General features: G+C 35.1%; 1 protein-coding gene across 1 annotated transcript in view; it reads right to left on the bottom strand.

Annotated features, from left to right (window-relative positions):
• Nucleotides 1-4,625: 4,625 nt before the first annotated feature.
• Nucleotides 4,626-14,412, bottom strand: part of Tll1 (tolloid like 1) — a 192,398-nt gene continuing 182,611 nt past the window's right edge. Inside the window, exons 19-21 of the mRNA XM_076852346.1 lie at nucleotides 14,094-14,307; nucleotides 7,906-8,156; nucleotides 4,626-6,681 (exon numbers count right to left, since the gene is read on the bottom strand). Coding sequence (XP_076708461.1) covers nucleotides 6,547-6,681; nucleotides 7,906-8,156; nucleotides 14,094-14,307 — 600 coding nt within the window. The 3' untranslated portion in view covers nucleotides 4,626-6,546. The remainder of the gene's footprint in view (nucleotides 6,682-7,905; nucleotides 8,157-14,093; nucleotides 14,308-14,412) is intronic.

Here is a 14,412-nt window from a genome sequence, read left to right as displayed (position 1 = left end):
GGACATAAAGGAGGAAATCAAAAAATTCTTGGAGATAAATGAAAATACAGACACAACATATCGGAATCTATGGGATACAATGAAAGCAGTTTTAAGAGGGAAATTCATTGCCTGGAGGTCATTCCTCAAAAAAAGAAAAAACCAACAAATAAATGAACTCACACTTCATTTTAAAACCCTAGAAAAGGAAGAGCAAAACAACAGCAAATGTAGAAGGCAAGAAATAATTAAAATCAGAGTGGAAATCAAGGAAATTGAAACAACAACAACAAAAAAAAACCATAGAAAAAACTGATAAAACTAAAAGTTGGTTCTTTGAAAAAATAAATAAGATCAACAGACCCTTAGCCATGTTAACGAAGAGAAGAAGAGAGAGAGCTCAAATTACTAACATACGGGATGAAAAAGGCAATATCACAACAGATGCTACAGAAATACAGAAGATAACTAGAAATTATTTTGAAACCCTATATTCCAATAAAATAGAAGATAGCAAAGATATCGATAAATTTCTTAAGTCATATGATTTGTCCAGATTGAGTCAGGAGGATACACACAATTTAAACAGACCAATAACAAAGGAGGAAATAGAAGAAGCCATCAAAAGACTACCAACCAAGAAAAACCCTGGACCGGATGGATATACAGCAGAGTTGTACAAAATCTTCAAAGAAGAATTAATACCAATACTTTTCAAGTTATTTCAAGAAATAGAAAAAGAAGGAGCTCTTCCAAATTCATTCTATGAGGCCAATATCACCCTGATCCTGAAACCAGACAAAGACACTTCAAAGAAAGAAAACTACAGACCAATATCTCTAATGAACTTAGATGCAAAAATCCTCAATAAAATCCTGGCGAATCAAATACAAAAGCATATCAAAAAAAATTGTGCACCATGGTCAAGTAGGATTCATCCCTGGGATGCAAGGATGGTTCAATATACAGAAATCAATAAATGCTATTCACCACATCAATAGACTTAACCATAAGACCACATGATCATCTCGATAGGTGCAGAAAAAGCATTTGACAAAGTTCAGCATCCCTTTATGTTCAAAGCACTAGAAAAACTAGGGATAACAGGAACTTACCTCAAAATTGTAAAAGCTATGTATGCTAAGCCTCAGGCTAGCATCATTCTGAATGGAGAAAAACTGAAGGCATTCCCTCTAAAATCTGGAACAAGACAAGGATGCCCTCTCTCACCACTTCTATTCAATTTAGTCCTCGAAATACTAGCCAGAGCAATTAGACAGACAAAAGAAATTAAAGGCATAAAAATAGGAAAAGAAGAACTTAAATTATCACTATTTGAGGATGATATGATACTATATCTAACAGACCCAAAAGGGTCTACAAAGAAACTACTAGAGCTAATAAGTGAATTCAGCAAAGTGGCAGGATATAAAATCAACACGCATAAATCAAAGGCATTCCTCTATATCAGTGACAAATCTTCTGAAATGGAAATGAGGACAACCACCCCATTCACAATATCCTCAAAAAAATAAAATACTTGGGAATCAACCTAACTAAAGAGGTGAAAGATTTATACAATGAAAACTACAGAACCCTAAAGAGAGAAATAGAAGAAGAACTTAGAAGATGGAAAAATAAACCCTGTTCATGGATAGGAAGAACTAACATCATCAAATGGAGATATTACCCAAAGTTCTCTATAGGTTTAATGCAATGCCAATCAAAATCCCAAAGGCATTTCTTGTAGAAATAGATAAAGCAATCATGAAATTCATATGGAAAAATAAAAGACCCAGAATAGCAAAAGCAATTCTAAGCAGGAAGTGTGAATCAGGAGGTATAGCGATACCAGACTTCAAACTGTACTACAAAGCAATAGTAACAAAAACAGCATGATACTGGTACTAAAACAGGCGGGTGGACCAATGGTACAGAATAGAGAACACAGAGACCAATCCACAAAATTACAACTTTCTTATATTTGATAAAGGGGCTAAAAGCATGCAATGGAGGAAGGATAGCATCTTCAACAAATGGTGTTGGGAAAACTGGAAATCCATATGCAATAAAATGAAACTGAATCCCTTTCTCTCGCCATGCACAAAAGTTAACTCAAAATGGATCAAGGAGCTTGATATCAAATCAGAGACTCTACACCTGATAGAAGAAAAAGTTGGCTCCGATCTATATATTTGTGGGGTCGGGCTCCAAATTCCTTAATAGGACACCCATAGCACAAGAGTTAATAACTAGAATCAACAAATGGGACTTACTCAAACTAAAAAGTTTTTTCTCAGCAAGAGAAACAATAGAGAGATAAATAGGGAGCCTACATCCTGGGAACAAATTTTTACTCCTCACACTTCAGGTAGAGCCCTAATATCCAGAGTATACAAAGAACTCAAAAAATTAAACAATAACATAACAAATAACTCAATCAACAAATGGGCCAAAGACCTGAACAGACACTTCTCAGAGAAGGACAAACAATCATTCAACAAGTACATGAAAAAATGCTCACCATCTCTAGCAGTCAGAGAAATGCAAATCAAAACCACCCTAAGATACCATCTCACTCCAGTAAGATTAGCAGCCATTATGAAGTCAAACAACAACAAGTGGTGGAGAGGATGTGGGGAAAAGGGTACACCTGTACATTGCTGATGGGACTGCAAATTGGTGCGGCCAATTTGGAAAGCAGTATGGAGATTCCTGGGAAAGCTGGGAATGGAACCACCATTTGACCCAGCTATTGCCCTTCTCGGACTATTCCCTGAAGACCTTAAAAGAGTGTACTACAGGGATACTGCCACATCGATGTTCATAGCAACACAATTCACAATAGCTAGACTATGGAACCAACCCAGATGCCCTTCAATAGATGAATGGATAAAAAAAAAATGTGGCATTTATACACCATGGAGTATTATGCAGCACTAAAAAATGACAAAATCATGGAATTTGCAGGGAAATGGATGGCATTAGAGCAGATTATGCTAAGTGAAGCTAGCCAATCTCTAAAAAACAAATGCCAAATGTCTTCTTTGATATAATGAAAGCAACTAAGAACAGAGCAGGAAGGAAGAGCAGGAGGAAAAGATTAACATTAAACAGAGACATGAGGTGGGAGAGAAAGGGAGAGAAAAGGGAAATTGCATGGAAATGAAAGGAGACCCTCATTGTTATACAAAATTACATATAAGAGGTTGTGAGGGGGAAGGGGAAAAAAACAAAGGAAAGAATTAAATTACAACAGATGGGGTAGAGAGAGAAGATGGGAGAGAAGGGGAGGGGGGATAGTAGAGGATAGGAAAGGTAGCAGAATACAACAGTTACTAATATGGCATTATGTAAAAATGTGGATGTGTAATCGATGTGACTCTGCAATCTGTATTTGGGGTAAAAATGGGAGTTCATAACCCACTTGAATCGAATGTATGAAATATGATATGTCAAGAGTTTTGTAATGTTTTGAATAATCAATAAAAAAATAAAATAAACTTTGAAAAATAACTTAATAAAATCATATTGAGCAGAATTTTTGTTGTTTTTGTTCTGTGTATAGTCCTGAGAATTGCACAGGAGTTAAAACTTTTGCAAATATAAAGCAAAACCAATATGCTGATTAGGGATTCATAATAATTTACAATATCAATTTAATAAAATGCCTAGAACAATGTCTAACAATTATTAACAAAACAACAATGAAGCTGTCTGCACTTAACACATGTAAGGCAAATTTTGAATTAAGGTAAAATTATATGCAGTAAACTCATATCTGACATAATATACAATAAAATTAATATCCACTCTGAAGGTCTAAAGTTATGACAATATGCTTCCTACAAACCTTCTATAATTTCCCAATTGGGTTGAGCACAGCTCATTGTGGCCTAATGTTAATTGGAATATTCAGACTATTTCTTAAAATAGAATGCTATAATTTCCCTACCATGCCATGTAAAATAATTTAATATATTCATTTTAACAAAAGGTTCAAACTACAGTGTGTTTGTTTTAAATTTTTAGTATTAATTCTGGTTCTTAATGAGATCTACAGTTAACATTCTACTTTTCATGCTGTTCCTAAAAGGAACAATATCTTTACCCTGAAAGTGTTACTCTAATACACCCCTAAAATTTACTTTATGTGAAAAAGTTTCATCATTCAAAAACCCTACTGTTTGTATATATTGAGATTGATTCAACTACATTGAGTACAGATGTTGATATCAGACAAGCTGGGTTTCTACATCTAACTTTACACTGTGACCCTGGGAAGTGGCATAATGTATTGGTGCCTCAGGTCCTGACTACAAAATGACAATGTTTCCAGAGTCCTCAATGGGTAGTACGAAGTTTAGAAGGAGCTAGTAGTGCATGTGCCTAGCACAGGCTCAGAGTAGTGCAGAACTCTCCCGCTGTGAATGCCTTCTTCTCTCTTCTCCATTCCTGGCGTATCTTAGCTAATTGGAGATCAGTGAAAAAATAGTGGAAGTTACTGGAATAAAACAGCTCCACGCAGAGGCGCATCTACATTGCAGGCAATAGTTACACGTTTCTAAAGTAACAGTCATTGAGATCAAAACGACGTTTTTAAAAAAGAAAATGTATTTACACTTTACAATTTCTGTGTAGGGGAACGTCTTTTCAGGACAACAACGAGAGAAAGAACAAATTAGCTACGTCTGTGTGTATAGTTTAATTCTGTAAAAATAAAGAAATATACCCAATTTTAATAAACGCTGAACATTCATGGACAGGTAACAGAAACAAAGCTATTTCATAGAGCAATCTACATCATCATCCAAAAACATCAAAATAGAGTTCTCTGAAGGAAAAAGTCTTTCTTTAATGGGGTTGATAATAATTAGAAGTTCCCATTATTTGTCCATGAATCCTAAGAACGGTGCTACCTCAAACAGGATTCTAGTAGAACTTGGCACAATAAATTTAACTTTTCAACCATCCCATTACTTTTTCACCATCTTGTGGCTTCACTCACTCAGACAGTCTCACATATACGTACATTAATATTAAAAACACACATGGCTGTAAAGCAGAAAACTCCTTCTAAAATTACATTTTCTACAACAAAAGCAGGTCACCATATTTACGTCCGATGTCTCAGTCACAGAAATGGATTTTCCTCACGGAGCTACTGATTCACATACACTATCAGGTTCAACATTTCAGAGGTGTGTCTCTAGGAGGATCTGTTTGATCATGTGCAAGAATTCTAAGGCATTATAAGAAGTTGTTCCACAGGACAAGGGCTGCCCAGGCAATGATATACTCTTGGTATATTTAACAAGTCTTTAGTCTTCAAATGCTAACAGCCAGACACAGGGAGACATTCATAGTCTACAGGTGGTTGGCTCAAAGGTCAAAAATGTGTTTTAAAAAAATGTTTATGCAATAGCACCATAGGAAATCTTTCAGTAATGAATTCATTTTTTTCCCCAACATTGCCTTTTTAAACTGAATTTCAGGAAGAGAGAGGGAGAGAGACAGAGGGGGAAAAAAACAGAGTTTTCAATTCTCACAAGGCCTATTTCCACTTCATCTAATTTTTTTTAAATACACTAACCAAGACAATATCAACAATAATAACTACAACAATAATAGGTCAACAATGAAAAACAGACAATAGCAGCAGTAGTAACTTGAGTGTGGTCCATCCAGGCAGGCATCTAGAGGAATCCTGTGCACACCCCGGGGGGAGTTTTCTCATAAGGTTTGTAAGACATCGCAGGCTTCTTGGATTTGGTGTGAAAAGGCAGCACTTACACAGAAGGAACTGAATTCACCAATTAACTGGGCATTTCCAGTAATTAAATAAATGATGATCAGCATTGGCTTTAATTGACCTCTTAATTGACCTCTTAGACTAGTCAAAATGTAAGAACAATGAAGTGGTCTCAAGATCATTTGTGTTTCAAAGAGGTTAAGCTGGCCTGCAAGTGAAAATAATGAAGCTGAAATATTCCAGTTTCCAAACATCAGACAGACAGACACACACACACACAGACACACACACAGACACACTTAAAGTACAAACCACCCTCAAAGACTCCCATTTCACATCAGCTCATATGGATCTGGTTTACATTGTATCCGTGATACAAAGTCAAAGCAATTATGCTAAGAGGAGGTTTTTCCAGTTTATGACCTGCAAGATCAGTCTCAAATCTTGAAAAATGGTCGAAAAGAACATTTGCAGGGTCACAGCCCCTGAATTGAAATGTCTGAATTGCGAGGCATCTGTTTCAAGCTGTGAACAGAAGCTTGTAGAGTCTCCCTTGCAGCACAAGATGCCCCTCAACCAGCTTTAACAGCACATCAAGCACGGAGTTCAAATATCCTCCTGTTGCTAAACAGGATTGGCTGGAAGCTGGTCTTCTAGTACAGGGATCATTCTGACCTTATAGTTTTCTTTTGTTCAAACTCATTATATAAAAACATTTGTGCTAATATCATCAGTGTTTTTTTTTTTAAAAAAAATATGTCTATGTCTTCTCTCCATCGTGCACAATCCTTTATGTTCTGACAGAGGTTTTGGTGTTATTTTTTGGTATGCGTGGTTTCTGGATATCTTATGCTTTTGTATCTTACATAAAATCCTTTCTTGTTGATTGTGTCATCCGTGTGAAAATGAATTAAAATGGCATCCCCAATTGAATAGATTTCTTCTGGTGGCTGAAAGAAAAGAAAAAAAAAGAAAAGAAAACAACAGAATGAGTTGCTTTTTCTTCATGGCAGTGCATGTTTGAGCATGTTTTTCTTTGGCATATAATTCCACCCTCCCAACAACCTTGACAAATCAATATGATTGACTGCTTCCTTTTACAGATGAGGAAACTTGAGACTGAGAAAAGACAACGTTATGCTAGACATCAAAAGGCTAGTCAATGCTATAGCTGGGCTTCACACCTGCATGAGCCTGTTTCTACTTTCCTTTCTAGATTTGCATTTCTTCCCCAAACTCTTAAGGCAAGTTTTTTAAAAATATATTTATAAGGAGAGATCAGAAAAGGTAAAGGGATGTTAAATTTGTTTCACAAATTACTGAGGCAAAGCCACTCTAGAATTGAAATCTTCAATTAATTTTTGCTTTAATAATTTGAGTAGCAAGAAATTTCTTTTTTCTTTATTTCAGTTGTTAATTTGGGCAAAAGTTCAACTGTATTATTTAGGCAATAGATACTGGCAGACATTCAAAAAATTGGGACTAATATCTTCACAACAGAATATGTATTCAGAAGACTATTCAATATTAATTCAGTGCATCCCAGGAAAGAAGCATTGAGAAAACCTTAATCTTTCTTTTTTTGGTTCTAATTTCTCATGGTGACCTTTTCTAGCCTGTTTCTGGCACTCTGCACTTGTACATGAGACACTGTGAAATGAACAATATTCCTAGAGCATGGACTGAGCCAACACACCAGCAGCTGACCCTGCCACTCCCACCAAGAATATCAGCTGAAAAGGGAATGTCAGTTAGAATGATGTGCATATTCTTTCTGTTGATGCTTTGAGGAAGGTGATGAAATCGTTAAATTTATGTGTTTAAGTTTACTGCATTTAGATTATTATTTAAATGCTTATTGTACAATAAAAAGCTAGAACATGCTTTGAGATTATTGAGTATTTAAATACTTATTGTACAATTAAATGTTAGAACATGGAAGTAACCAGAAAGTATAACTACTAAATTAATCTGCTTGGCTAACATAATCAGGCAAATTCATCAGGAGTAGAAAAGTGGGAGGATGGAAGAGGCACATTCATTATATTTCTTCAAGCCGTTAATAATATAACTTTTTGCACAAATATCGCAAATTTTAAATGTTACACACAGCAATCATCAATTAATAGGCATTTTTAGTTTTGTCTACAGTATCCCCTCAGTGGTGTATTTACCCCAGATCCACAGAATCGACCAAGTCCCACTGCTGTGGAATCGAGACCATCAAAGAGCTCAACATAGTCATAGCCACAGTCAGCTTCTTCTTCCACTTCAAAAGTCTGGAAGGACAATTCAAGTCGAGAGCCTCGTTCTGACACTAACAACCACTCACAGTCCACCTGTCCTGGGTAGTTGTTATCTCCAAACTGTGCGTGTGAGTATAGTTCTCTGGGTTTGGGTTCTGCTTTCAATCGTCCACCACACTCTAGCAGGAAAGAAAAAGGGATAAGAAAAATGAGCTTCAACAGGTCCAATTTCAGCTTCAGTGCATTCTGACATTCTCCAACTTCCGTTTCCATTTCCAGGATCAGATGTAACTTCCACAACCTGAGAGCCTAAGTACAAAGACGGGGGCACAGGCCGCCTGTGTTGGAATGTCAACTCCGACACCTACAAAGTCTGTGACCTGGTCAGTGTTGTCCCTTCTCTGAGACACTGTTTTCTCAAGGGTGAAATACCGATGATGATAATGGCACCAATGTTAATGGGTTTTTAGGATTTATACATAAGATCTTTTCAAAGACTACTTGTCACATAATAACTCCCAATAATTTTGTTGTTGTTGTGACTACACCTAATAGTTTTTAGTCTCAAGTAACTCCTTTTATGGTTAAAACAAACAAACAATAACAAACAGGGTCTTAACCTGAATTTAACCTTAATAATGTCAGAACCCAGAATCCAGAATAAGAAATAATCTAAAATTCAACATAATATATAAAATGTGTGTGTGTGCAATATATAAAAATTCTACACAACATATATAGCACCATATTATTTTACTGTTAGAAATATTTGTCTAACTTGATCCAGAAAAACACAGGCATAATTAATTATACTTATCTTTGAAATTCCAGAACCAATTCAGTTACAGTTGGTTTGCTTGCTATAATGAAGTCTTTTAAATGCTCCTTTGGCTTCTTTTTTAGAGAGTATATTAATAAGCATATGATTTTCCAGTTATTAACTTTGTCACAAGAGGAAAAATACATCAAAGAAATAAGTCAGTGAACATACAAACTTTTAGCTTGTTTTAGAAGGTAAGAGGTTTATAAAAATGTTCTCAGTAATCTTTAGTAGTTAGAAGCCCAAACTTTATAACTAGAGATTAAGCAGAGGCCATGGGAGGCCACAGTGCCCACCGACACATGCCAACCTGAAAGGGAAGGGAGGAAAAAAATGGGCTCAGAAAAGTGTCAGGAGAAAGACCTTCTTTCTGCCCCTGTTTCCAAAGACTGAGAGGGTTCCTGGGAAGTAGGAATTTCAGTGATAAAACTAGGGAAGACCCAGGAAATATCCCATTTGGGAGGATCTGGAGAAGCTAAACCACTGGGTACCAGAACACATAGTTGGGCCAGATAGTCCTTAGTGAAGATGGATCGGGCAGATGAATTCTTACTTGGATTTTCCATTTTTACACATGTATGGTTTACCTATACTGTGCTTTGGAGATTTTAAATAACAATATATTTCTGAATTCTAAGGCATGAATACCCAGTCAGCCGGGTTTACATGCACTGAAGGGCACTGTCACAGACAACTGCTCCTTCAGGCACCTTCTTGTGAATAAATTCCGAAAGAAACTTCCAACTGGGTTTCTAATCACAATCATGCCTGTGGGGGAAGGTGGCTACAGTCAGTCTAACTATTCCTCTGTCTTGCAAATGATAAGTGGCCCATCTTGCACTATCTATTGACATAGTGCTAATGTTACAGATGTATACACTCAAGAAAGGCATCTTTGAAACTACTCCTGAAGGTTGGAATTCTGATCACTTTGGGGATTTCATGTCCCTTGTTCTCACAAACTGGAAGCCAAGAATCCTCCCTTTTCCAACACAATGTTTTACTTATCCCAGGAACTCTATGAATTATTATTCTCTTCCTGTGACAGACTTCCACAGTCAAACTGCCCAGATTACAAATCCACACTTTGCCTGCTTTGTCCCACAACTTCATTTGTGATTTTATTCTTGGTTTTGAAATATGGTTAGAACTGGGATTCAAATCCAGGGCCTTGCACATGCTAAGCGTGTGTCCTACTATTGAGCTAGCTCTATCCTCTCACAACTTCACTTTTAAAATGAGGATCATACATTGTACACACATGTATGAGTGGATTTATATTTGTAAATGCTTGGATGGTGTCTGGCACACAGTTAAAAGTAATTGATATTTTAAGCTATCATCATCATCATCATTATTTATTTATTTTTTTTTGGTAAGAACATTTAAATGCTATCATCTGGAAACTGGGATCGATTAAGGTATGAAATGAAAAGTCACAAATATTGACCAACAATTCAAAACACTATTAATCTGCTATCAGAAAAGAAAAATTATATTTTTGCAGGCCAGTAAAACCATTTTGTGAAAAATATTTCTGAATTCAATACGAAAATACATCAACCAGCTTGTAATCTCATTTGTAGGTTTTTTTAAAAATTTTCTACCTATTCTCCAAGTTCAGTATAATTGACAGGTCTCTTTTGTCTTGCAGGGTTAGCATTTGCATTGCTTTCACTAAACTGCTCAGGAAGAACTGAAGGGAGCACCAGGAGATGTGGAGGAGGCCCTTGCTTGTGTGTGCCTGCTTCCTAGAAACAAGGTAAGAAAACAAAAGCATCCAAAAGAGGCAGTCCTCTGCCAGCCCCAGCCTGGTACAGAACTCAAGGAGGAAGCAAGCAGTGAAGCAAAATGGGGAAGAGGTTTCCCCAAGTCTTCATGAACCTAAAAATCACAGGAAGGTGTCATTACTCCATTTGACTGAAAACTGGCCTGCCTTGGGGGAAATAAAAAAATAAAAATGCCTTAAACTACACTTCAGGATATTTTTAAATGCTGCACTACGTTCCCTTTTCATCTGTTTCAGGGCTCAATACCACGGATCACTGCTATACTAATAAATCTGAAAATAATGTTCTTACCATAAAAAAGGAAGAGAATTTAGCCTAGATGATGAACATTTGAAGGATGAATATGTGAACATTATGTGCACAAGATGCGTGATTTTAATATGTCCTGAGAGAAAGTCCGTGATAGGCAGCCTGAGGGCAATTGCTTGAGTGTTTTATTTATTTTTTTTAAGAGTCCCCATGGCTATTCAAACTCTGGTCAACAGCATTTAACGGCTCCCTTGAAAAGATGATTTTTAAATAGAGTCAACAAATTTTTGGCGAATATCCCTATCCATTTATCAAGTCAGAAAAACATAAAACCAGTTGTTCAGTATGTCAGCAATATTTTTTTTTTTTTGAATCAATACTTTGAAAGTACTTTACGAGCTGCCAGAGAGAGAGTCTTTCACAAAATTCTGGGAAATAGAATTGGAGCTGAATAAGAAAGATAACTGGAAGAGAAGCCAAGGGGTGGGCTTCGTTTTAATTTGGAAAGATGTGTTTACTTCCTGGTAAAGTATTACATTAAAGAAGAGGTGCTGTAATTTGAGTTACAAATGCTTTTAGTGAGCATTCTAATTGAATTGATTTTGATCAAAATAATTTCCAAGGAGCATAATCATACATTATTGGATTTTTAAATGTCATTGACAAATAATATGATGCTTTATACTACAAAAACGACGTCCTAACAGACAATGCCATGTTTAAAAATTACATATTTTTTCTCCAAGTTTCTCCCCTCTGAGTGTATTTCTTCAAAATTTGTTTCTTTCAGTTAGTTTGATTTAGGCTGGAATAATACCAGTTGTTACCTGATTAAAACAAACTCAGACTGAAAATCTGAACCTATCAGAGGAAACAAGAACTCTCACCAATAAAGTTCATTTTTCATGGTCTTGGGTAGTATAACTTATGAAAAAGTAGCCACAAAGCTATGTTAGAGCAATATTTCTAATCGCCTGGTTTTAAAAGTTACAGTATTAGAAGTTTTTATTGCAGATCAAATTGAAATTGTACACAGAAGTTTAAGTAAATTAAAGTGTATACTTGAGGACTTGTCTATAACAGTTACATGTATGCTAGAAGGCAGGACATAATGCAAAAATGCTTTATACATGAAGCAAAAGTTGACAGATATGGTACTGGACTGGGCTGTCTTGTCAGCAAAAACTCAAAGATAAACTGAAACCTAGAAACTCAATTTAGACTACAAGCTGTCCACAGACAGGAATTTCTTCTATTGTTCTTACCACAGATTTCTGATTTTTTCCTATAAAATATAAACATGGCACATTGTCTAGCTAAAGTAAAGGCAAAAAAATTGTTAAAAGATTACAAAATAAGTGAAATTGGAAGATGTAAACATCAGACAGTATGATCCAAATATTTGGCACATATTCAGCATCCAGAAAATTCCAAGATAGTTAGCTAAATGAGAAGAAAACTTAAAAAATAACAAAATCTAATTAATCATGCAACTTTTGAGTTTCTTCATAGAAATTAATAATAATGATGGAATTTTACAGCTGTAAAAAATTTTTAGATTATTATTTCACATATGATGAAACAGAGATTCAAAGAAATGACCTTTTCCAAAGTTCCCTGCCAGGTAAGTCATACTTGGACCAGGACCCAAAGGTATCAACACACTGGAACATAATTTAAGATCAATCCTCCCAATTTATAAAGGATAAAAGGAAACACTGTAAAAGTAAGATTTTATAAAACTGAAAAAAGAAATGTTTATAAACAGGCAATTTTGAATTTCTTTATCATTAGTTATTTCAATAATTTTTGACAGCATATTTTATACTATATTCATAGAAACTGATGGGCAGAAATTTTTTTTAAATGGCATGAACTTTGCATTTTCAAAAATACTGATGAGCCAGGCACAGAGGCACATGCCTTTAATCCCAGCTGCTCAGAGACTGAGTTCAAAGCCAGCCTCAACAAAAGCGAGGTATTAAGCCACTCGTTGAGATCCTGTCTCTAAATAAAATATAAAATAGGGTTCTGGATGTGGCTCAGTGGTCGAGTGCCCCTGAGTTCAATCCCCAGTATGCCCTCTCCAATACTGATAAAATAATAGGATTCAAACCTTTTAAAAACTATGCTTGTTAACGAGTATTAAATAAGTCATCAGAAAACAAAAATGACGAATAGATGGAAAATCCTTAATATGAAATTGCCACAGTTCATAAGAGATTTTTCTCAAACCATATTTATATTAATACATGAGAAATAATTAATTTGTATTATTTGTAGAGGTCCAATAATATCAGCATAAATGATATTTACTTTCTCATAGACTTCAACATAAATGTAGTACTCACAATAAAATAGACTAAAAAATAATATCAGACAATGAAAACAAATCTCTAAATCAAAGAGAAACAAAGAAAATAGAAAATATTCATTAAAATTACTTCACAGTATATTATTATTTTATATTATTAATATTTGTATACATTATTAATTGTTTTATACAAAGTCTCTTCTGGAAAGGTGTCAATTGTTTGTGCATTGTCAATGCCACTAGGTGTCACTGTAAGCTAAATGACTTTAGGAAATAGCTACAATTTTTAAAAAAATCTTTTTGTCAAACTGAATGAAAATAAAGGATATTCCCTAGACAATTTCTGAAACATATAATTAAATTGTATTCATACCACAAGCAATTTTATTATCAACTTTTGCCTCAAATTTCTATTTTTCTCTTAAGAAAAATACAGTTGAAATTCAATCTCTGAAACTCAAATTATGAGTTTAGAATTAGGGAGGAAATCATGTTGTGTAACAAATATAAGAAAAAAAAATGGACTTCGTCAAACAGAGATAATCCCATACTTATTTACAAAAACATATTAATGCAAAAGTAGCTAAACTGGTGTGTTATTAGACACTGTATGAGTTTTCAATACCAAGCTACAGATTTCTGTTAGCAGTAACACATAAGTCAAATTGCTAAATTTAACATGAAGTTCATTATACAAATATTTAGAGTTAGTTCTACTTGACTGTACTGTATTAATCACAAATCAAACTAAAAAAATTTTTTTTCTAAGATATTTAAGTAGGGTGCTGAGTGGTTCTTGCAAAAAATTCAAATAGTACTTTGAGATTTTTCTGTGCTCTGCTTGGAGATTCATTTACAGTCCTATTAATGAAATACACATATTCACCAGAAAAGAAACATGGGTCTTTGTCAGACAAGAGAAACACAACCCTAATTTGCTGACCTGTAGAATGTGTTGCTTGAAAGCCTTTTCTTTGAACAGATGCATCAGAAATAAACCGGACAAACATTTTATTTCCAGTAGCCACAAGGGGATCTGGTATCTTGTTGCCACATAGTCGTCCAAGAATTGGGGACTTTTCTGTTTCTCCATCAAATACTTCTAAGTGATCATAAGCACATTCTTGATGCTGTTCAATCTCAAACTCACTAAAGGCCTATTTAAAAAAGAAAGAAAAAAAATTTTATAAAACCACAGATCACTCAAACTGAGTTTGGAACTAAAATACATATGAATAAAATATGTTCAGGGCATACAAATG

The sequence above is a fragment of the Callospermophilus lateralis genome, chromosome 4 (assembly GCF_048772815.1).
Source record: "Callospermophilus lateralis isolate mCalLat2 chromosome 4, mCalLat2.hap1, whole genome shotgun sequence".
NCBI lineage: Eukaryota > Metazoa > Chordata > Mammalia > Rodentia > Sciuridae > Callospermophilus > Callospermophilus lateralis.
This window is presented reverse-complemented; position numbering and strand designations above follow the sequence as displayed.